General features: G+C 41.6%; 2 protein-coding genes across 3 annotated transcripts in view; one reads left to right on the top strand and one right to left on the bottom strand.

Annotated features, from left to right (window-relative positions):
• ACACA (acetyl-CoA carboxylase alpha) overlaps positions 1–22,095 on the bottom strand; it is a 483,059-nt gene that overhangs the window by 224,704 nt on the left and 236,260 nt on the right. For both annotated transcript variants that reach the window (XM_077295311.1, XM_077295310.1), the window contains exons 42-44: positions 20,763–21,032; positions 17,612–17,709; positions 15,586–15,706 (exon numbers count right to left, since the gene is read on the bottom strand). In XM_077295311.1, coding sequence (XP_077151426.1) covers positions 15,586–15,706; positions 17,612–17,709; positions 20,763–21,032 — 489 coding nt within the window. The remainder of the gene's footprint in view (positions 1–15,585; positions 15,707–17,611; positions 17,710–20,762; positions 21,033–22,095) is intronic.
• On the top strand, positions 3,524–7,282 carry LOC143818120 (uncharacterized). Its single transcript, XM_077299538.1, has 3 exons — positions 3,524–3,545; positions 3,636–3,696; positions 3,785–7,282. The coding sequence occupies exon 3, from the start codon at positions 4,699–4,701 to the stop codon at positions 6,064–6,066; it is 1,368 nt and encodes a 455-aa protein (XP_077155653.1). The 5' UTR covers positions 3,524–3,545; positions 3,636–3,696; positions 3,785–4,698; the 3' UTR covers positions 6,067–7,282.

The following is a 22,095-nucleotide window of genomic DNA, read 5'->3' as shown; positions in this document are numbered from 1 at the left end:
CAGACCTGCAGACCCCCGCACAGACACACACACACACACACACACACACACACACACACACACACACACACACAGACATGCACGTCTTCTCAGCACAGTCTCTGCCCACACATATAATCTCCACCCACACACTCTTCCTCCTCCTGATCTGCAGCGTTTCTCGCACCCAACTCAGCAAAACCGCAGATCTTTTTAAAAATGCAGTTTTTCTGTGGATTTGCCTGACACAATGGAAGTCAATGGGTGCAGAAACGCTGCAGATCGGCAAAAAGAATTGACATGCTGCGGAAAATAAAACGCTGCGAATCCGTGCGTTTAATTCCGCAGCATGTGCATACCAATTGTCATTTTCCCATTGACTAACATTGGTTGTGCACTACACTGCAGATTTGATGCAATTCTGCGCGTCCAAAAACACTGCAGAAACGCATCAAAATCCGCAAGGTGTGCATATAGCCTAAGGGTATGTGTGAACTGTCTCTTCAGAGAGGATGATGACTAGAACTCTAGTGCCACCTATAGGAAGAAGCAATCCTAAATGTCAATATCGACTCTCTCACGAGCCTTGTCACATGACTTGGGATAAAAGCCAAAACTAAAGTCATCCTAAGCCATGTGACAAGGCTCGCAAAAACGCAATGTGTGCACACAGCCTACCAGTGCCATAGGACGCCTGAACTTCTAAATGGCCAAAAATTCCACCAAATATATAAAAAAATTATCAAATATTTTAGCTGTAGTTCAATCAACACATAACCTATATATTCCGAAAGTAGACACTTTGGTACAATGTGAAAATATACAACTCTCATTTTTACACTTCTGAGCGTTGTTATGCAATTTTGTAGCAAAGCATAACATTTTTACAAAATGCATAAAAATATATCCTTGAACCTAAAAATTCTGATCAACACAGAACCAGAGTGGTACATCACCTATATTGTGTGGAATGGGTGCCACTCTGATGGCTACTTTCTAATTTAAAGTCCAGTCACATGTACACTGCAGCCAATCCCCGCAGAAGTGTACAGAGCAGGATCACACATTACACTACTGCTCTCATAGAAGTGGACGGAGCAGTGTCACACATCACACTACTGCTCCCATAGAAGTGGACGGAGCAGTGTCACACATTACACTACTACCCCACTCTGTTTACTTCTATGGGAGCAGTGGTGTAATGTAATGGGCATTAGATACATGGCTCTGGGGGGGTTATTACCATGATGGGCATTAGATACATGGCTCTGGGTGGTATCACCAGAAACATACATAGAAATCATAGGCCTCCCATAGCAGATGTTCTAATTGCCTCCCCATCCCCCCCAAAAAAAAATAATATTCAGTGGGATCACGCAAGGGCATGTCATAACTTTGCAGCCCTTGCAAAATAATTTGTGCACCATACAATATAATGGCTCCACATAGTGCACTATATAGAATAAAGGCCCCACATAGTACTCCACAGTATAGTGGCACCTCAGTGTTCCACAGTACAGTGGCCCCACATTGTGCTCCACAGTATAATGGCCCCACAGTATAATGGCCCCTCATAGTGTTCCACAGTATAATGGCCCCACATAGTGCTCCACAGTATAATGGCCTCACATAGTACTCCACAGTATAATGGCCCCTCACAGTGTTCTACAGTATAATGGCCTCACATAGTACTCCACAGTATAATGTCCCATCATAGTGCTCCACAGTAGATTGCCCGACATATTGCTCCCCAGTATAATGGCCACACATAGTACTCCACAGTATAATGGCCCTTCATAGTGTTCCACAGTATAATGTCCCCTCATAGTGCTCCACAGTATAATGGCCCCACAGTATAATGCCCCACATATTGCTCCACAGTATATAATGGCCTAACATAGTACTCCACAGTATAATGGCCCCTCATAGTGCTCCACAGTATAATGTCCTATATATTGCTCCCCAGTATAATGGCCTCACATAGTATTCCACAGTATAATGGCCCCTCATAGTGTTCCACAGTATAATGTCCCATCATAGTGCTCCACAGTATAATGGCCCCACAGTATAATGCCCCACATATTGCTCCACAGTGTAATGGCCTCACATAGTACTCCACAGTATAATGTGCCCCTCATAGTGCTCCACACTATAATGGCCCCACATTGTGCTCCACAGCTTAATGGCCTCACATAGTGCTCCACAGTATAATGACCCACATAGGGCTCCACAGTATAATGGCCCCACATAGTGCTCCACAGTATTATGTGCCCCACATAGTTCTCCACAGTATAATGGCTCTACATAGTGTTCCACAGTACAATGGTCCCACATAGTGCTCCAAAGCATATTGTGCCCCACAGTATAATGGCCTCACATAGTGCTCCACAGTATAATGGCCCCACATAGTGCTTTACAGAATAATGGTCCCACATAGTGCTCCAAAGCATAATGTGCCCACAGTATAATGGCCTCACATAGTGCTCCACAGTATAATGGTCTCACAGTGGTCCAAAGTATAATGGCCCCACAGTGCTCCACAGTACAATGGCCCCACATAGTGCTCCACAGTATAATGGCCCCACATAGTGCTCCATACAATACAATGGCCTCACAGTCACCATGATGGGCATTACTTACACAGATCTGCTATCTCAGTTTACAGTGACATAGCAGAGCTGAGTCAATGTGTTTAGTGCACAGCAGTGTGACTTCTCTGCTTTGTTCTGAACACGGCGGTGATTTGCAGCCTTGCATTGCGCTACTGATGTCAGACTGTGATCACCACTCCCCGCCGACGATATTCCCCTCATCCAGGACCTCCCGCATCTCCTGTCATCACTCCCAGCCCAGCAGCTCCTGTCACTGCTCGGCCCACGCAGAGCACTGAGCGGTGACAGGGGCTAAATGTAGCCTGCAGCATACATTGTGGGCCTCACAAAAATGGCCGCAACTATTACCTGGACAGCCAGGGAGTGTGCCCAGGTCACAGCAGGGAGCAGCCACAGTGTAGGAGAAGTGGTTGGATAGCGATATGTACAATATACACCAGCAAATGCAAATGGCATACCCCAGTGGTTGAATAAGGCTGGTTTCACATTTGCGGTTGTGTCCGCAGCATTTCTACCGCATATATCCGCATGCGTTGTGTATTCCTATATTTAACATTAGGGACGCATGCGTTTTTTATTTTTCGCGTTTTGCCGCGTTTGACGACGCATGCGTCGCTTCGTCGTTTGCGACTTGGCGCGGAAATGCAACACGTAGTAATTTTTAGAGGCGTCAATTTGCCACCTGGAAACGCATGCGGTCGATTGAGCAAGGATTGCGGCAAAAAAACGCATTGCTGTCTATATGAACGCATGCGTTTACAAGCACATGCGTTTGCTTGCGTTCGTGAACGCATGCGTTTCAATAGAGAAAAACATGTCTAGACACTGATAAGCCACCCCCCACCATCAAGGTGATAAAGGGAGGGTGTGGACAGTTGCAGGTCACTTCTCACCAGACTCTGAAGCAGACGAGACACAGGCTACATCTTGGAGGAAAACAAGACCCTGAACAATGTGAGTATATCCTAGCCAATGCCTTTATTTTCTATTTTCTGTCTCTACATGTCCTAATTTCTTGCATTTCTTTCTTTCTGCATGCATCAGAATGTCTTCTGCTTCTTCTTCTGATGAGGAGTTTCGTCCTGGGCAGTCGGAAGTCGAGCATGTCAGTGATGTGAGTACTTGCCTTGTCAGATTGGTAAGTATTCACTGTCACATCTACACGTGACAATTTGAATTTTTCATTTTTTTAGAGCTCTTCTTCAACTGCGGCACAAACTGGGCAGGAGCAGCGGACTCAAGGTCGGGTGGAAAGACGGCAGCGGGTACGTATACAAGGCTGACTGTTTACTGTATCCTCAGTGTAATATTCTTGAATCTTCCTTTCTTTCCATTCGTATTTCTTTACTTTTTTCTTCTGGAATCCTTTTGTATGTTGACTTTCTTATTCATGCCATTTCTCAGCATCTTTTTTTTTTTTTTTACCTTATGTTAATTCAGTAAACTTTAATGACTTTATTTAATTTTTAGGTTCCACAATGGGAGGATGACCTAATTGAAAATAACCTCCTCATCTCCCTGGTCCAGGAGCGAGTCCCGTTGTGGGACACCCGGGATCCACTGCACTCAAACAACATCACGATCCGGCGCCTATGGAATGAGGAGGCCAAAGAGAAGTGGGATGGCTGGGACAATGCCCTGACTTGGGTCCGAAATGCATTTGGTAAGTATTGCACTGCAGTGTGAAGCAGCAGAGACCTTGGCCGTGCTCACACAACTGTGTGTGATTAAAGAAACTCTCAGGACTTTCTCTCATCACACACAGTTGTGTGAGCACGGCCAAAAGTCAATTTTCTGACCATTTTTTTTTTTTTTTTTTTTTACCAGTGGCCAAAGTCAAAACACGTTGGCGTTCCATGAAGGACCGCTTCAACAAGGACCTGCGTCAAGAGAGCCGTGTTCCCAGTGGTTCAGGAGCAAGGATCAGAAAATACAAATACCATCGCGTTCTGGCATTTTTAAGTCCGGTCCTTGCCCAGAGAACATAAGTATTTTTCCCTTGCATTAGGTTGTATTGTATTGCCATAATCTGTATATTTCTATTCCACAGGGTTTTGCGTCTGTTTAATTTTTGGTATTAATTTTCTTTTTCCTTTTTTCACAGCACATGGAGCACAGCTATTGGCCCAGGTTCTGGAGCGGTCCTTCATCCGACAGCCACGGACCCATCCCAGCCATCCAGCAGCGCTGCAGCAAGTGGGCCTTCCACACTAACTGGAGACTAGGGAGCTGGTCCATCAGGTCTTCCCCTTTCGCAGTCCTCTTCCACTGCCCCTTTTTTTTGTGCTTCTCCCGGCAGCGGCAGAGGGCATCGGACAGATCACTCATGCCCGAGTTTTTGCACTTGAGCTCAGTTTTACACGACGCAATCAAGGCTTTGTGTGACCGAATGGATATTTCACATAACCTCTTGAATGCACGTATCCAGGAGGTCACCAAAAGCCTTGACCAAGTGAAAGCCGACATCCAGAGGCCAGTACATCATTTTTTTAACCAAATTGAGCAGGGCATGTCGGAACACCTTATTCCTGATCTCCAGCTGAGTGTCATGCAGGCCTGCAATGCTGCTTACGTGCAGGCTGTGCAGCAGAGTCGGTATTTCCAGCAGACAGTGTTGGCATATCCACCTGTGCCTTCACTGTCACGATTAACCTCAATGCCGACTTCTGCTGCATTCCCTTGCACGGCCACCTCAATTCCTAGCACTGCCGGACACCACTACAGCACCACCACCATGCCGAGTGCAGTTGGACATCCCACCGCCACCACCATGACAACCGCTGCTCCTGCTTGGACCTCCTCCACTGACACCAAGATGCAGCAGGACCCTGGCATGGCCTTCCGTACCGCCACCACCACGATGCAGCAGGACCCTGGCATGGCCTTGCGTACCACCACCACGATGCAGCAGGACCCTGGCATGGCCTTCCGTACCGCCACCACCACGATGCAGGAGGACCCTGGCATGGCCTTGCGTACCGCCACCACCACGATGCAGCAGGACCCTAGCATGGCCTTACGCTCTACAAGCGCTATGGACTCTGGCATGGCTGCAAGTTCTACGAGCACTATGGACTCTGGCATGGCCTTACGCTCTACGAGCACTATGGACTCTGGCATGGCCTTACGCTCTACGAGCACTATGGACTCTGGCATGGCTGCACGCTCTACGAGCACTATGGACTCTGCCATGGTGCAGCCGGACCCTGACAGGTCACCCACTACTACGCCATGCCATATGAGCCCACCAAGGCTTCCCAGAACCCTGCAAACCTCCCCCCCCCCAAAAAAAAAAGAGAGGACTCTTAGTATTCCTCCCCCTTCACCTCCCAATGTGTCTGTAATGTCAGGTTTGTCTCACCCTTCCAGTGCGTCTCAAGCCTCTCATGTGTCAAGCTCCATCCCCGAACTTCCAGACCCTACTAGTTTCATTCATTGCCCCTTCTCCTGCCACCTCTGCGTCGTCCACGGTTAGCCAGGCCTCAGTGCTTCACACCGCCCGTTTACATCACTCTACCCCGAGCCGGCGCAGTTAAATAAATATTTTGGTTGTTAAAAAATAAATACAAAGTTTTTTTGCCCCAATTATGTTTGGTTTAGTGTGTCTTTCGCCGCCGGCAACACACACCGTGCGCCAAATAAGAAACTTCGCCACACACTTTATTTTTTGGCAACATCATATCTCGAGTAGTTATAAAAAAAAAAAAAGACTGCAGTTTTGTGTGTCTTTAGTATAGAGATATGAGGTGGGCCAAAAAATGTATACTTGTATTATCTTCATAATCTATTCTTCTACTTTGTCTGTGACTAGTGTTGCAGTCAAAAGAGAAAATGGCAGACATACAGTGCAGAACTCTACTGAACAGGTCAGGTGTCAAAAAACTCATTAGTTAGGACACCTGACCTAGTGAGTAGAGAACTTCCTTGTATAACCTCCATTTTCTCTTCTGTGTACGTAATCTATTCCACACAAAGTGAAGGGACGATGGTGGTCATACACGGCATATCTATGCTCACCTGCACAGGTGTCAGAAGTAGTGAATTCATGAAGCTGTTATATGTGCATCATGAATTCATTATTTCCGACACCTGACTTGATGAGTATAGATCTCTTTAGTGTGACAGTCATTGTCTCTTCAGTCTGTGTCCAATGGATACAGCAGAACAGAATCAGGACGCAATGACGTCAACAAGCTTACCAATAAAGCAACATGGCTGCCATAACACTAGCGTATGTGGCCAGTGTTTTATATCAGTATTTGTAAGCCAAAACAAGGAGTGGAACAATTAGAAGTAAATTATGATATTAACATAATAACTAGCACCTCTGCCTTCATCACCCACTCCTGGTTTTGGATTACAAATACTGATATTAAATACAGACCAAATACTGCTAGTTTTAGGACAGCCTTGGTTTGTAGAGGAAATACATAGGAGACACGGTCAACACAACCAAAAATAAAGTTTATTAATGAGAAATATTATTATCATCGCAGAAAATTACTGGTACAGATCGAATTACAACAGGACATTTACACAACATTGTCCTGCCATGACACACGTCCAATATCTGAATCAAAAAAAGGCAGCAAATTGGTCCCGCATGTGACCAACTGCTGCAGTTGACCGCAGCAGGTGATGCTGGAAATCGGGCAGTGGGTGTGCAACTGGTTCATCCAGTTCAATGTTGGGCCGCTCCTTAGCCATTATGTAATTGTGCAGAACCACACAGGCTTTGACCACCTCGTCGACTGTTTCCAGTTTTAGATTTATGGCTGATGCAAGAATGCGCCATTTAGCGACCAGAATGCCAAAAAAACACTCTACTGTTCTTCGGGCCCTGGTCAGTCTGTAGTTAAAGATCCTTCTAGTGTGGTTCAAGTCCCGACTGGAATAGGGCTTCAGTAGGTTTTCACACATCTGAAAGGCCTCATCCCCAACCATAACAAATGGCATCGGTGGATCTTGAGTGTTGGGGAGAGGTTGTGGCGGGGGAAAATTTAAATTTTTGCCATACACACGGCGGCCCATATCCGAGTTCTTGAAAGTCTGGGAATTGTTGCCACGGCCAAAAGCTCCAATGTCCACGGCGATGAAGCGACAGTTCGCATCAGCTATTGCCATGAGCACAACAGAAAAATATTTTTTATAGTTGAAATACTCCGATCCTGTTCTGGCAGGTTTGATAATGCGGATGTGCTTTCCATCCACAGCTCCTAAACAGTTGGGGAACTCACACACACTCCAGAATTTTTCCGAAATTTCAAGCCACATGTCGACCGACAGGTGTCCGCAACTATTCCGGACAGGGTGGATATTCCAAGCCGGTATTGGAAGTGGAGGGATGATAAACTCTCTCCGGTTGCCAAAAATCTGTAAGAAAAAGAAACCCCCCAAAAATTACAAACTATTCTATTTATGGTGTGGTTACGCTAAAGAAAGAAAGGAAAATACCCAAAACATACATGTCAGAAAACACAAAATTTGCACTGTCATTGGTTTAGATTTGGAACGTACCTTAATGTAACCAGCAGACGTTCCTCCGGTGGGATCGCTCTACGGAGCTGGGTGTCCTGTCTCCGTATGGCTCCTTGGACACGAGCAAGCAAATCCCGGAACGAGTCTTGCGACATCCTTGTATATTCATGGAATTTCTCCGGGTTGGCATTAAGCTCGGCATAGAGCGTGTGATAGGCTCCACGGCTCTCACGTAGTTCGATAATGGGGTGTCTCCAAAAACGCCTACGATATCTCCTCCTCCATCTTTCGTGATTTCTGTCTTGCTCCCAAGCTAAAGCACAGGCAAGAAACAGCTTGATGCTTAAATCCAGGATGAAATAAAAGCTCTCCATGCGAAGATCCATCATGACACAGGAGCAAAATCTGAAGATTCCAGCTGTTCAGGGGTCCATATAAAGAAATCCCATAATACACGCCCTCTGTAGTTCCATTGGCGGTGTCTGGTTATCTTGATTTATCTCTTGTGAAATTTCTCATCATGCGCACCAAAACCGCAAACGCACGAAAAAACGCATATAAACGCGTACAAACGCGGTGTTTTTTTAACCGCATGCGGTAACGCATGCGTCTAAAAAACGCCACGTTTGTACGCGTTTATATGCATTTTTTCCACCACTTGCGTAAACGCTAATGTGAAACTAGCCTAAAATAAAAAATCAGTTAAAACAGTGAATTTAATATTGTATTCAAATTAATTAATTATATAATCAATATTAATATAAAAATAAACATGGCACCTTTCGTTTAAATAGGACTTGTCACCAGGTTAAAACTGGACAGTTTTTGCTCTTATGTTATTTCCGCTGGTACCCTGAGCATTCCATTGTTTATTTAGTTTTTTAAATCTGCCATATGGTTCCAGAGATATGGACCATTTTATTTAGTTATGAATTATATAGTTTTTACTAAGGAGATGGTACAAATCCCTATTCTCTGTCAGATATAAAGAGTATTTACCTCAGATATATACCGTGAATCAAATATAGAACCCAAAACCCCACCTCAGGGAGTTCCACTTGGTTTATTTCCCATCTATAATGTTCACAGATATCCTTATGTCAGAAAAAAGTCTGCCTCATATTATTTCATACGTAATATGGAAAAGAAAAAGGAACAGTCCCACCATTTGCAGCTTTTTCATTTTTATCGCAAATTTCGGAGCTAGCCCTATATCTAGCCAGCCCTGGATTGACCCTCTATGCCTTCCTCAGTCCGGGGCTGGCTAGATATGGGGCTAGCTGTGGACTGCCCTTGTAAGGGCGGGAGTCATTGGGACACCAGGGTCAGCTAAATGTAGGGACTGACAGACTGTATTTGGACCCAGACTCCGAAATTTACGATAAAAAGGAAAAAAGAAAAAAAGCTGCAAATAGTGAGACCGTTCCTTTTTTTTTTTTTCCATATTACGTATTAAATAATATGTGGCAGACTTTCTTCTGATATAAGGATATCTATGAAGGTGGGGATTTGGGTTCTATATTTGATTCATAGTATATATCTGAGGTAAATATTTTTACTTTTTATCTCTGACAGAGAATAGGGATTTGTACTATATCCCACTAGATAGGGGTTTGAGACATTTAAATGGGTATATGTGTGATGGGCTATTAGTCACATTGTTTTTATGTAGGTAATGGCCTCTTTTTAGAAAACTAACTAGTAAAAGTTATGTCTTAACTCCTTCCCGACATGCGCAGTACTAGTACGGCTCTGCGGGAACTGAGTTCCCGCAAACCGCTGTACTAGTATGGCGGCACGATCGCGCGGTCTCACGGTGAGCACCGCGGCGATCACATGTGGGTGTCAGCTGTATGTGACAGCTGACACCTCGCAGCAATGCCCACGATCGGCGCTAGCGCCAATCGTGGGCATTTAACCCCTCTGATGCTGCTGTCAGTAGTGACAGCGACATAGAAGGGCATCGCGCAGGGACGGGGACTCCCTGCGCTCTCCCACCGGAACGCGATATGATCGCGATGTTCTGGAAGGAGTCCCCGGATCCAAAATGGCCGCGGGGCTCCTTCCGGGTCCTGAAGTGAGGTGGCTGCAGGGAACAGGCGCTGGAAAGCCTCCTGCACTGCCTGTCAGATCGCTGATCTAACACAGTGCCATGCAAAGTGTCAGATAAGCGATCTGATGTAATATAGTGATGTCCCACCCTTGGACAATGTTATAAAGTAAAAAAAAAAAAAAAAAATAGAATGTATAAAAGAAGAAAAAAAAAATCCCCAAAGGAAAAAAATATATATATATTTTCCAATAAATCCATTTATTTATGTAAATAAAAGAAAAAACAATAAAAGTACACATATTTGGTATTGCCGCGTCCGTAACGACCTGCTCTATAAAACTATCCCATTAGTTAACCCCTTCAGAGAACACCGCAAAAAAATAAATAAAAAACGAGGCAAAAAACAATGCTTTATCATCATACTGCCGAACAAAAAGTGCAATAAAATGTGATCAAAAAGACAGATATAAATAAACATGGTACCGCCAAAAACATCATCTTGTCCTGCAAAAAAAAGCAGCCATACAGCATCATCAGCAGAAAAATATAAACAAGTTATAGCTCTCAGAATAAAGTGAAGAAAAAAAAATAATTTTTTATGTAAAATAGTTTTTATTGTGTAAAAGCGCCAAAACATTAAAAAAAATGATATAAATGAGGTATCGCTGTAATCGTACGAACCCAAAGAATAAAGCTGCTTTATCACTTTTACCACACGTGGAACAATATAAACGCCCCCCCCCCCCCCTAAAGGAAATTCAGGAATTGCTGGTTTTTGTTCATTCTGCCTCCCAAAATTCAGAATAAAAAGCGATCAAAAAATGTCACATGCCCGGAAATGGTACCAATAAAAACGTCAACTCGTCCCGCAAAAAACAAGAACTCACATGACTCTGAGGGCCAAAATCTGGATAAAATATAGCTCTCAAAATGTGGTGATGCAGAAAACTATTTTTTACAATAAAAAGCGTCTCTTAGCGTGTGACAGCTGCCAAACAAACACACGCTATAAATAGTAAATCAACCCCCCCTTTATCAACCCCTTAGTTAGGGAAAATAATAAAATTAAAAAATGTACTTATTTCCATTTTCCCATTAGGGTTAGGGCTAACATTAGGGTTAGGGTTGGGGCTAAAGTTAGGGTTAGGGTTGGGGCTAAAATTAGGGTTGGGGCTAAAGTTAGGGTTGGGGCTAAGGTTAGGGTTAGGGCTGGGTCTAAAGTTAGGGTTAGGGTTGGGGCTAAAGTTAGGGTTTGGATTATGTTTACGGTTGGGGTTAGGGTTGGGATTATGGTTAGGGGTGTGTCAGGGTTAGGGGCTTGGTTAAGGTTATGGTTGAGATTAGGGCTGGTATTAGGGTAAGGGGTGTGTTGGGGTTAGGGGTGTGGTCAGGGTTATGGTTAGGGTTGGGATTAGGGTTAGGGGTGTGGTAAGGGTTATGGTTGGGATTAGGCTTAGGGGTGCATTGGGGTTAGGGTTGGAGTTAGAATTGGGGGGGTTCCACTGTTTAGGCACATCAGGGGCTCTCCAAACGCAACATGGCGTTCGATCTCAATTCTAGCCAATTATGCGTTGAAAAAGTAAAATGGTGCTCCTTCCCTTCCGAGCTCTGCCGTGCGCCCAAACAGTGGTTCTCCCCCACATATGGGGTATCAGCGTACTCGGGACAAATTGGACAACAACTTTTGCAGTCCAATTTCTCCTGTTACCCTTGTGAAAATAAAAATTTGGGGGCTAAAATATCATTTTCGTGGAAAAAAATATATTTTTTATTTTCACGGCTCTGCGTTATAAACTTTAGAGAAACACTTGGGGGTTCAAAGTTCTCACAACACATCTAGATAAGTTCCTTGGGGGGTCTAGTTTCCAATATGGGGTCACTTGTGGGAGTTTCTACTGTTTAGGTACATCAGGAGCTCTACAAACGCAACGTGACGCCCGCAGACCATTCCAAAATAGCGCTCCTTCCCTTCCAAGCTCTGCCATGCGCCCAAACGGTGGCTCCCCCCACATATGGGGTATCAGCGTACTCAGGACAAATTGGACAACTTTTGGGGTCCAATTTGTCCTGCTACCCTTGGGAAAATAAAAAATTTGGGGCGAAAAGATCATTTTTGAGAAAAAAAATATGATTTTTTTTTTTACGGCTCTACATTATAAACTTCTGTGAAGCACTTGGAGGTTCAAAGTGCTCACCACACATCTAGATTAGTTCCTTAGGGGGTCTACTTTCCAAAATGGTGTCACTTGTGGGGAGTTTCCACTGTTTAGGCATATCAGAGGCTCTCCAAACGCAACATGGTGTCCGATCTCAATTCCAGCAAATTTTGCATTTAAAAGTCAAATGGAGCTCCTTCCCTTCCGAGCTCTGCCATGTGCCCAAACAGTGGTTTACCCCCACATATGGGGTATCGGCGTACTCAGGACAAATTGTACAATGACTTTTGTGGTACAATTTCTCCTGTTACCCTTGGTAAAATAAAACAAATTGGATCTGAAGTAAAAATTTTGTGAAAAAAAGTAAAATGTTCAATTTTTTTTTAAACATTCCAACAATTCCTGTGAAGCACCTGAAGGGTTAATAGACTTCATGAATGTGGTTTTGAGTACCTTGAGGGGTGCAGTTTTTAGAATAGTGTCACTTTTGGGCATTTTCTGTCATATAGGCCCCTCAAAGTCACTTCAAGTGTGAGGTGGTCCCTTAAAAAAATGGTTTTGCAAACTGTGTTGTAAAAATGAGAAATCGCTGGTCAACTTTTAACCCTTATAACTTCCTAACAAAAAAAAATTATGTTTCCAAAATTGTGCTAATGTAAAGCAGACATGTGGGTTATGTTATTTATTAACTATTTTGTATGATATGACTCTCTAATTTAAGGGCATAAAAACTAAAAGTTTAAGAATTTCAAAATTTTCTAAATTTTCACCAAATTTCCATTTTTTTCACAAATAAACGCAAGTCATATCAAAGAAATTGTACCACTATCATAAAGTACAATATGTCACGAGAAAACATTCTCAGAATCACCAGGACCGTTGAAGCGTTTCAGAGTTATGACCTCAAAGCGACAGTGGTCAGAATTGAAAAAAATGGCCTGGTCAGGAAGTTGAAAACAGGCTTCGGGGTGAAGGGGTTAAAACCACAATTTGATTCTTTGCTAATATTTTTGTTTTCTCTGTGGTAAAAAACGGTGAAAGTTTTAAAAAAAAATTTTGCTGGCTATATATTACTAAGGAGATGGTGCTTACAGGGTTCCCTGGGTGTATGTTTTTAGACAGCTCTGTATTATTACATATTCAGCAACGTCCCCTTGTAAAGATTACAGAATCTAGCACTAAATAAAAAGACTCATATCTCTGGAACCATATGGGAGATTTAAATAAAAACGGAATACTCAGGGGAGTGACAGGTGAGGGGATTAGCTCACGGTATTGCAATCTTTCAGCATAAACAGGCGCTTCAGGCTCTCCAAGACACAGCTCACACCAGGCAAGTTTGGCCACAACCAGTTTTATTAGTTCTGTACATAAATCAGCAAAATAAAAATACAAATAAAATTCTAGGCCAGCTGGTCGCAAACTATGGACACAATTTCTGAGTGACAAGAGCTGGGATCAGTGAACAGCATCCTTAAACAAAACAACTGCCTCACTCACAGAGTTTTCCCAGACGTATACAGAGAGACATCAGTTTGTAGACTCTGCCCTTTTATGACATAACGGAGCATTGCAGGTGATTAGTTACAATAATGCCAAACATTTGGAGTGGCTAAATGAAGCCGGGAAAATACACAGTTTTCTAATACCCAACTGCCTGACTGGTTTATTTACACAGTCTAACCCCTTAATGACCACCGATAAGCTTTTTAATGGCAGCAGTTAAGAGGCCTTATTCCTCAGCACTCTTCTCTGATATGACCTATCATATCAGCAAAGAGCGAAATGGGGTCCCCTGCCTCTTACCAACCCCCGATACCTCCTGATTTGTCCCTCGGCCCTCCGCATCATCTTCCTAGAAAAAAATGGGATGGGCTGAGATCTGCCAGCCGGTACCTGACAACAATAAGGGATTTAAAAAATAGTAAATCAAATCCCCATTTGCCACTCCCTTTGTTAGATAAAAATTATATTAAAAAAAATTCCCATTCTTTGCAGTTAGGGTTGGGGTTAGAGTTAGGGTTGTGGTAGGGTTGGAGTTAGAATTGTTTTTTTTTTTTTTAAAGTAAAAATAAAAAAGAAAAAAGAATGACGATGTTACGACTAGTGTTGAGCGCAAGTGCTCCCTAGTCGAGTTGGCATCTTAGTGCTCAAGTATGCATGGAGTTTCGCAGATCCTCACGTTTATTTTTGGGTGTCTAACAGCTGTGAAACATGCGTGGCAGCGACTACAGCATGTCACTCGAGCATCTGCGATATTTGGTGCATACTCGAGCACCCGATGTAAAGTAGTGAGCACTTGCGCTCAACATTAATGACAAAATATTCAATATGACGACCGAATGTTATCAAATTCTGTGTCATACCTGTGGGTTCAGAATGCTCACTATACCCCTGGATAAAATCCTTGAGGGGTCTAGTTTCCAAAATGGTGTCACTTGTGGGGGGTTTCCACTGTTTAGGCACATCAGGGGCTCTCCAAACGCGACATGGCGTCAGCTCCCGATTCCAGCCAATTTTGCGTTCAAAAAGCCAAACGGTGCTCCTTACTCCACTGCTGCGCGCCTAAACAGTGGATTTCCCCCACATATGCGGTATCGGTGTACTCAGGAGAAATTGTTTAACAAATTTTGTGGTCCATTCTAATGTTACCTTTGTGAAAATACATAAAACCATTTGTGTATAAAGTAAACTTGTGACAAAAGTTAAATGTTCATATTTTCTCCCACATTGCTTCAGTTCTCGTGAAGCAACTGAAGGGTTAATAAGCTTTTTGAATGTGGTTTTGAACACATTGAGGGGTGCAGTTTTTAGAGTAGTGTCACTTTATGTCACAAAGACCCCTCAAAGGCACTTCAAATGAGATGAGGTCCCTAAAAAAATGGTGTGAAAATCTTGTTGCATCATTCCCAAGAAGACTCGTGGCGGCACTAGCTCAAAAGGGTGCTTCTACTCAATACTGAGCAAAGGGTCTGAATACTTATGACCATGTGATATTTCAATTTTCTTTTTTAATACATTTGCAAGATGGGGTGTAGTGTGAACATTAATGAGAAAAAAATAACTTTGTTGAATTCACCAAATGGCTGCAATGAAACAAGGAGTGAAAAAATTAAAGGGGTCTGAATACTTCCCATACCCACTGTATACCAGCACAGTACTGTCAATAGTCAGTAGTAACTGTACTCAGACGACATGTTAAAGGGGCTTTTTTTTTTTGGTCAAAACAGTCTTCTAGTCCAACAAATATTGTAAAGAAACCAAAAATTCAAGCCAAACAAACAATGAATTGATGCTTATGATTTACCAGATTAATGGTGATGACTTCTTCATAAGCCAGTGATGTTTCTCCAGCAATCATGCCTGATCCTCGGAGGTTCTCCACACCAAGACCCTCCTCTTTGCCAATTATATCTGTTATTTTGTACCTGATGAGAAAATAACAAAAATGATAACCACAAAGTAAGAGGTAACTTATGTTAATCAGTAATAAGATAAATAAATCTTCCAGGAAATTGGACTAACACTCGTAAAAAGTATTCTAAGAAGAAAAGTTGTTTGCATTTTGACAAAATCTGAAATGAATACAGCTTTACCTGTAATGATGTCCAGGTTGTGATAAGCTAAAGGATATAATAAATGAAACCAAGCACACTGACAATGTTTCCCTTGCCCTTATGTTTGCCAAGACACATAGCGAGTAGCGAGAGCAAAATAAAGTAAAAACTGTATATATGGCAAAATTTGTTTTGTTTTAAAGAAGTTAAAAGAATGTTCCTAAAATGATAATGTGGCCTCATAATAATATACATATATATGTCTTTATTTGTGCCATATAACAAGTAAAATCTGCCCCATTTTACACATATCGCACCCTTAAGGATGCCCCTCTCCCTGGCTCTATTTACCCTCCACACAGTGCACAGTGACTGCAGTCTCTCAGCTGGCTTCTAGGGTAGCATGGCTATGCCTCCACCACCAACACAGTGAATTCTATGTTTAGAGTTCACGCTATTCTTCTGCGCACTGTTTGGTCCTGTACACAACTCCATCAACCAGATTTTATCTTCAATAATGCTGTGCCTGGAGCACGTGGTGTTGGTGGAAGATGTTTAACAGTACCTGAAATATCTGGTTGCGGTGGTGGCTAGTTGCTTGGGCGGGCATTTCACATGTGCTAGTTCTTTTGCACATTACTGAAAGAGGAATCTTTGCAAGTCTGTAGGACCAAAATAAGCCGTAGGACATCCTGGCTCGAATAGACTGTGAACTAGGATTCTCTGCCAGCACATGAAACTACATCACCACTCATTTGGGAAGATCAAGATGCCAGCAATAACTGCAAGCCTCAAATTGTCTTCCTTACACTTTTATTATACACTCATTAAAGCAGTGTTCCCCCACTCCAGTCCTCAAGAGCCACCAACAGGCCATGTTTTCAGGAGTTCCTTAGTATTGCACAGGTGATAATTGCATTACCTAGACAGGCAAGCATTCAATCACCTGTGCAATACTAAGGAAATCCTGAATACATGACCTGTTGGTGGGCCTTGAGGACCGGAGTTGGAGAACACTGCATTAAAGGGTCCATAGTGACTTTTAGGATTGCCACTTCCAATAGGTAGCATTACAGTTCAAGGATTCTTCCTCTCTTAAAAGGCAATATGTAGATTTAATTACTCAGAGGAGCATTGCAGGGCTTATAAACCTCCTCACACTGGCATGCTAGGAGAGGCATATCACCCTTCACAAAGAAAAACATTACCCCTTAGATCAGTGACTTGTGAAAATCGGTCACTTTTTCATTTAGCAAAGAACAAAGTTTTTGATTGATACATTCCAAACAGATAATTTGTGCAGAGCTTGAAAAAGTTCAATACAGTCCTAGGAGTATTAAACACGTCTTTTGCAGGCACCTAGAGGCTTTGCAGTATTTTGATTTGAGTCAAATCAAAATTTTTTGAAAAATCTGTTAAAGTTGGCGATATCGAATTTCAAAACATTCAATCATCTCTAGAGTTTAATCCTCCATGTTTGACCAGCATATAAAAATATTTTGCTATACTCTGCACCAGAACAAGCTTTTACAATTAATATTCCTTGAAAATCCGCAAACTTTAGGCCACATTCGCACAACAGAGGCTCTGATCGTTAGCGAAAAATTAATCTAACAGCAAAAGAAAGTACATAGTCAGATTTTTTTTTTTAAACATGTCCATATCCTTTAAGTTAACTGGACCATAATGCAAAGTTATCTTGAGATACATGTATGACTTGTTTGTGACGTTCAGAAACCTGTAGTTCTTATTTTAGATACACATAAATGTAGTTACCTGGATTCTCCTTCATCTTCCACGTGCTCACAATGAACAGAATTCAGGGCACTGACTTTCTTGTAGTCTTGAGGTGTCAAATATAAATATTTATATCCCTGAAAGAAAAGTAAATTTTAGAAATTACTAAAATATATCGGTTACCATCAGAATATAATGTAAAATAATAAAATATAGTCATGACTACAGTTTAACATTTGCAAAAGGGATCAAAGTAGTTTAACTCAGAAATACAACATACATGGCTGCAATTGTACAGCCATACTCTGCCCCATGCTAGTTTTTTTAAGGAGCATAAATCAGATGACTGGTTCCCTTTAACCCCTTCACAACCTATTATATCCCTGACTTTGATGAGGGCTTACACGCCGAGCCTGCATTTTTCCCGGTTGATGATAGCTAATTTAATTAGCTATCATGTGCCTCAAATACCCGGGGGTGGAGCTCTGCCCCATCCCCGGCTACTAAGCTATTAAACGCCACTGTCAATCTCTGACAAGGGTATTAAAATGAGCCTGCAGTGGGGCGCGTCATTCCATGTGCCCAACATGATGTTGTCGAGGGGTTCCGATGGGTTGCCATGAGAGCCGGGGGTCTGCTGCTTGTCATAACGATCCTCCTGTGAAAACCAGTGTTTAGCTGGCGTTCATAGGAGATCGCCATTTTCACTATACATAGAATTGCTGATGCATTTCTATGTATAGCATAAGCGATCAGACAATGGCAGCTTCAAGTCCCATAAGGGAACTATTAAATGCAGTAAAAGCTGAAGTAAAAAAAATTCCTCAAGAGTTCAAATCACCCCCAGTAAAAAAACACAATGTCTGATTTATCAAAATATAACAAATTAATCTGATTGGTAAACAGAATGAAAAAAAAATATTGAAACGCAAGAATTACTTTTTTTGTTGTTTGTTGCAACACTGCAATAAAATGTAATAAGAGGAGATCAAAAACTGCATCTACCTCAAAATGGTATCAGTAAAATTGGCGGATCATGGTACAAAAAGAAAAATGCCTTCACACAGCCTCAGAGCCCAAAACATTGAATATGTTATAGGTCTCGGAAAATGGTGACATGAGAACATTTTATTTATTTTTACAAATTTAAGTTTTGTTTTCATCACTGAAATAAAAAACAAACAAACTATACGTGTTTGGCATCAGCGTTATAATACTGACCTGGAAAATCATATTTCCAGGTCAGTTTTTCCATATACAGTATCCTACAAAAGTGAATACACCCTTCACATTTTTGTAATTATTAGATTTTATCTTTTCATGGGACAACACTGGACAGAGTTTTTCATGGGAGTACAATCCAATTTTTCACACCTGATTTACATCCGAATGCAGTGTGATTGCTATCCGACTGCAATGCAATTTTAACAAGAGCAAATTCTCTGTCATTTACACATCTTTTTCTAAGGAAATATTCTTCAAAACATATTATTAACTAATTCATCTGCTGCTTACAGTAATATCACAGCATGACAGGTTAGAACAGAATAGATAGAATAGATATATACACATAGAATAGATATATAGATGTCAGTGATACATATATGTATATACAGAGCGTACGGAAAGTATTCAGACCCCTTTACATTTTTCACTGTGTTTCATTGCAGTCATTTGGTATATTCAAAAAAGTGATATTTCGTTTTTTCTTTTTTTAATAAATTTTCAAACATTTCTGTTTTTTTCAGTCAAGATGGGGTGCAGAGTGTACATTAATGTGGAAAAAAATGAACTTTTTTGAATTTACCAAATGGCTGCAATGAAACAAATAGTGAAAAATTTAAAGGGGTCTGAATACTTTCCGTATCCACTGTATATTACATAGTTAGATAGAAGAAAAGCGGTCAATTCAGAAGCCACCTACTGTAAAATCACAGCAGGAGCCGACAGGATAGAATAGATGAATTACATACAGTAAATACACATAGAATAGATAGTTATACAGAGGTCAGTGACATATACAATTGGTACAGTGTGTGTGCAGTTACTGCACATGTATTTAATTAATAAAAGATTCTTTTTCAGAAAAAATGGCATGTGCTAACATGCAATTTTCTTAACCAGCAGAGGGAAAGCTGATGGCTGGGGTCTGATATTTATAGCCTGGGAAGGGGTAATATCCATGGATGTTCCCAGACTATTAATATTTCACAACTGTAAATTTTCCACCATGTTTGCGCTGACGTCAGATAGGTGAGGTGAGCAGGAGAGCTTTCTCACGCTCGCTGTGCCCTCAAACAAGTAATAGGAGTTCATAGGGAGACACTGAGCAAGAATTACACACAAAGCAACATGAAAAAGATAAGAAGAATCATTTGATTGTATGTGCTACTTACAGACTCGGAGTAATAGCCAGTGTCCGATCTGGTTGCCATCAGGAGGTGGTTATGACTTGAGCGTGAAAGTGGACTAATTTTATACTTTCTCAGGGCTGCCATTGAGTTGTCTCTGACTGTGTGCGCAGCCTGCTCCCTGATGTTCCAATCATCACTGATGAGAAGATGAAGGAACACTACCTGGCCCCATCCCTTTTGCTAATATAACTGCTGTGTGGTGCAGATAGTTTCTCCTACCACATTCTCTATCAAGAATCAGAGCCGCTACACAAATGTCAACTCTCTCCTTGTCTAAACATTTACTAGAAAGTCTGGGGGATAGTTAAAATGTCTTAATTGTTAAAAGGGGTTATCCCACAAAGTTAATTTCAATCAACATTTTAATCAAAAGATGTTTGAATAATAATAATAATTTCCACAACTGGATGTGTTCCTGTGCTGAGATTATCTTATAAATGTGCCCCAGAATGGAGAAAATGGAGACATTTTATTTTCCATCTTCTCATCTGATAGAATGGGATCATACTCTGATCAGAGTATGAATAGCATAATCCGCCCGATTCTCTCGGATCTGCACCTAGCCTTAGGATAGGTCATCAATGCCAGTTTGGTAAGGTGTCACACCCTCACCAATCTGGTATTATAGCATCAATATAAAAGTACCAGATAATCGCTTTAAGTGTCAACTCCATGCTATTAGAAATTTAGAAAAACAATGAATTACAATCTCAACTCCACAGTTACAGAAGGAATGAGGTGGCAGAGAATTTTGCCATGCCATGACACAAACTCACTTTATAGGGGTCTGAGGCATCTTCCCATGCAACATGGAACATATGTCGTATCTCTTCCGCCAATCCTATTCTTGCACCACTGTTTGCTGCAACATATATACGTGGAATCCCTTGTGATCTGGAGAGCTCGGAGGCTCGTAGGTACAACAAATCTTCCTGAGGCCCAAACGACCCGATCCTGTATGTAATGTCATTCCCTATTACAATGATATCTCTGCCATCTGGATACTCTGGAGTTTTCAAAGACATTTTCCATGCCACCATCCCAATCTGAAGAAAAATTAAGTAAATATATTACGCATACATTAACTTAATTGGAAATGTACATTAGATCTACTCTTATACAGTGGCATGTAAAAACCTGGGCATCCCTGGTCAAAATTACTGTTATTATGAACAGTTAAGCAAGTTGAAGATGAAATAATCTCTAAAAGGGCTAAAGATGACACAATTTCTTTGTATTTTTGGCAAAAAAAATTCATTTTTACATTTTACAAATTATAAAAAAAGAAAATAGATTGATAGAAACATTTGGGCACCTTGCATGGTTAGTACCTAGTAGCACCCCCTTTTGAAAGTATCACAGCTTGTAAACGCTTTTTGTAGCCTCTCAGTTCTAGTTTGAGGGATTTTCATCTATTCTTCCCTGGAAAATTCTTCCAGTTCTGTGAGAATCCCGGGTCGTCTTACATTTCATCTTCAACCTGCTGAACTGTTCACAATAACAGTAATTTTGACAAGGGGTGCCCAAACTTTTACATGCCACTGTAATGCAAATATGGAATTAAAATAATATCAGCTATCAACTTTAACTAGTTAAAATAAATGATCACTGTAGCCTGAAGCTTTACAGACACACACTTGCAAAAATATTCAATGTAACAGTTATTCATGGCCCCATCTCTCCTTTTCTTTATTGGGGTTACACAATTCTACTTTATAAAGCCATTTTTTATTTTATAATGCTTTGCTTGACATAGTAGGCCATAGGCTGAATTCGTGGACTTAAAAGGGTATTTCCATCTCCAAGATCCTATCCCAATATGTAGTAGGTGTAATAATAATATCAAATACCTCCAATTAGAAATGGGATATAGTTCTTTTTACCCCAAGTGCAGGGCATTGCAGTAGCTTGGGTATCCATGGCTATAACCACTCATATAGTGACAGTTAGGGGTTAGTGGTCATAATCATGGATATCTAAGCTACTGCAATGCCCTGCACATGGGGTAAGTGACACAGCAAATCAGAACAACTATTAATTTCTAATTGGAGGTATTTGCTAATATTATTAATCATTACACTTACTACATATTGGGATAGGATCTTGGAG

This window comes from Ranitomeya variabilis, chromosome 3, assembly GCF_051348905.1.
Source record: "Ranitomeya variabilis isolate aRanVar5 chromosome 3, aRanVar5.hap1, whole genome shotgun sequence".
Lineage (NCBI taxonomy): Eukaryota > Metazoa > Chordata > Amphibia > Anura > Dendrobatidae > Ranitomeya > Ranitomeya variabilis.
This window is presented reverse-complemented; position numbering and strand designations above follow the sequence as displayed.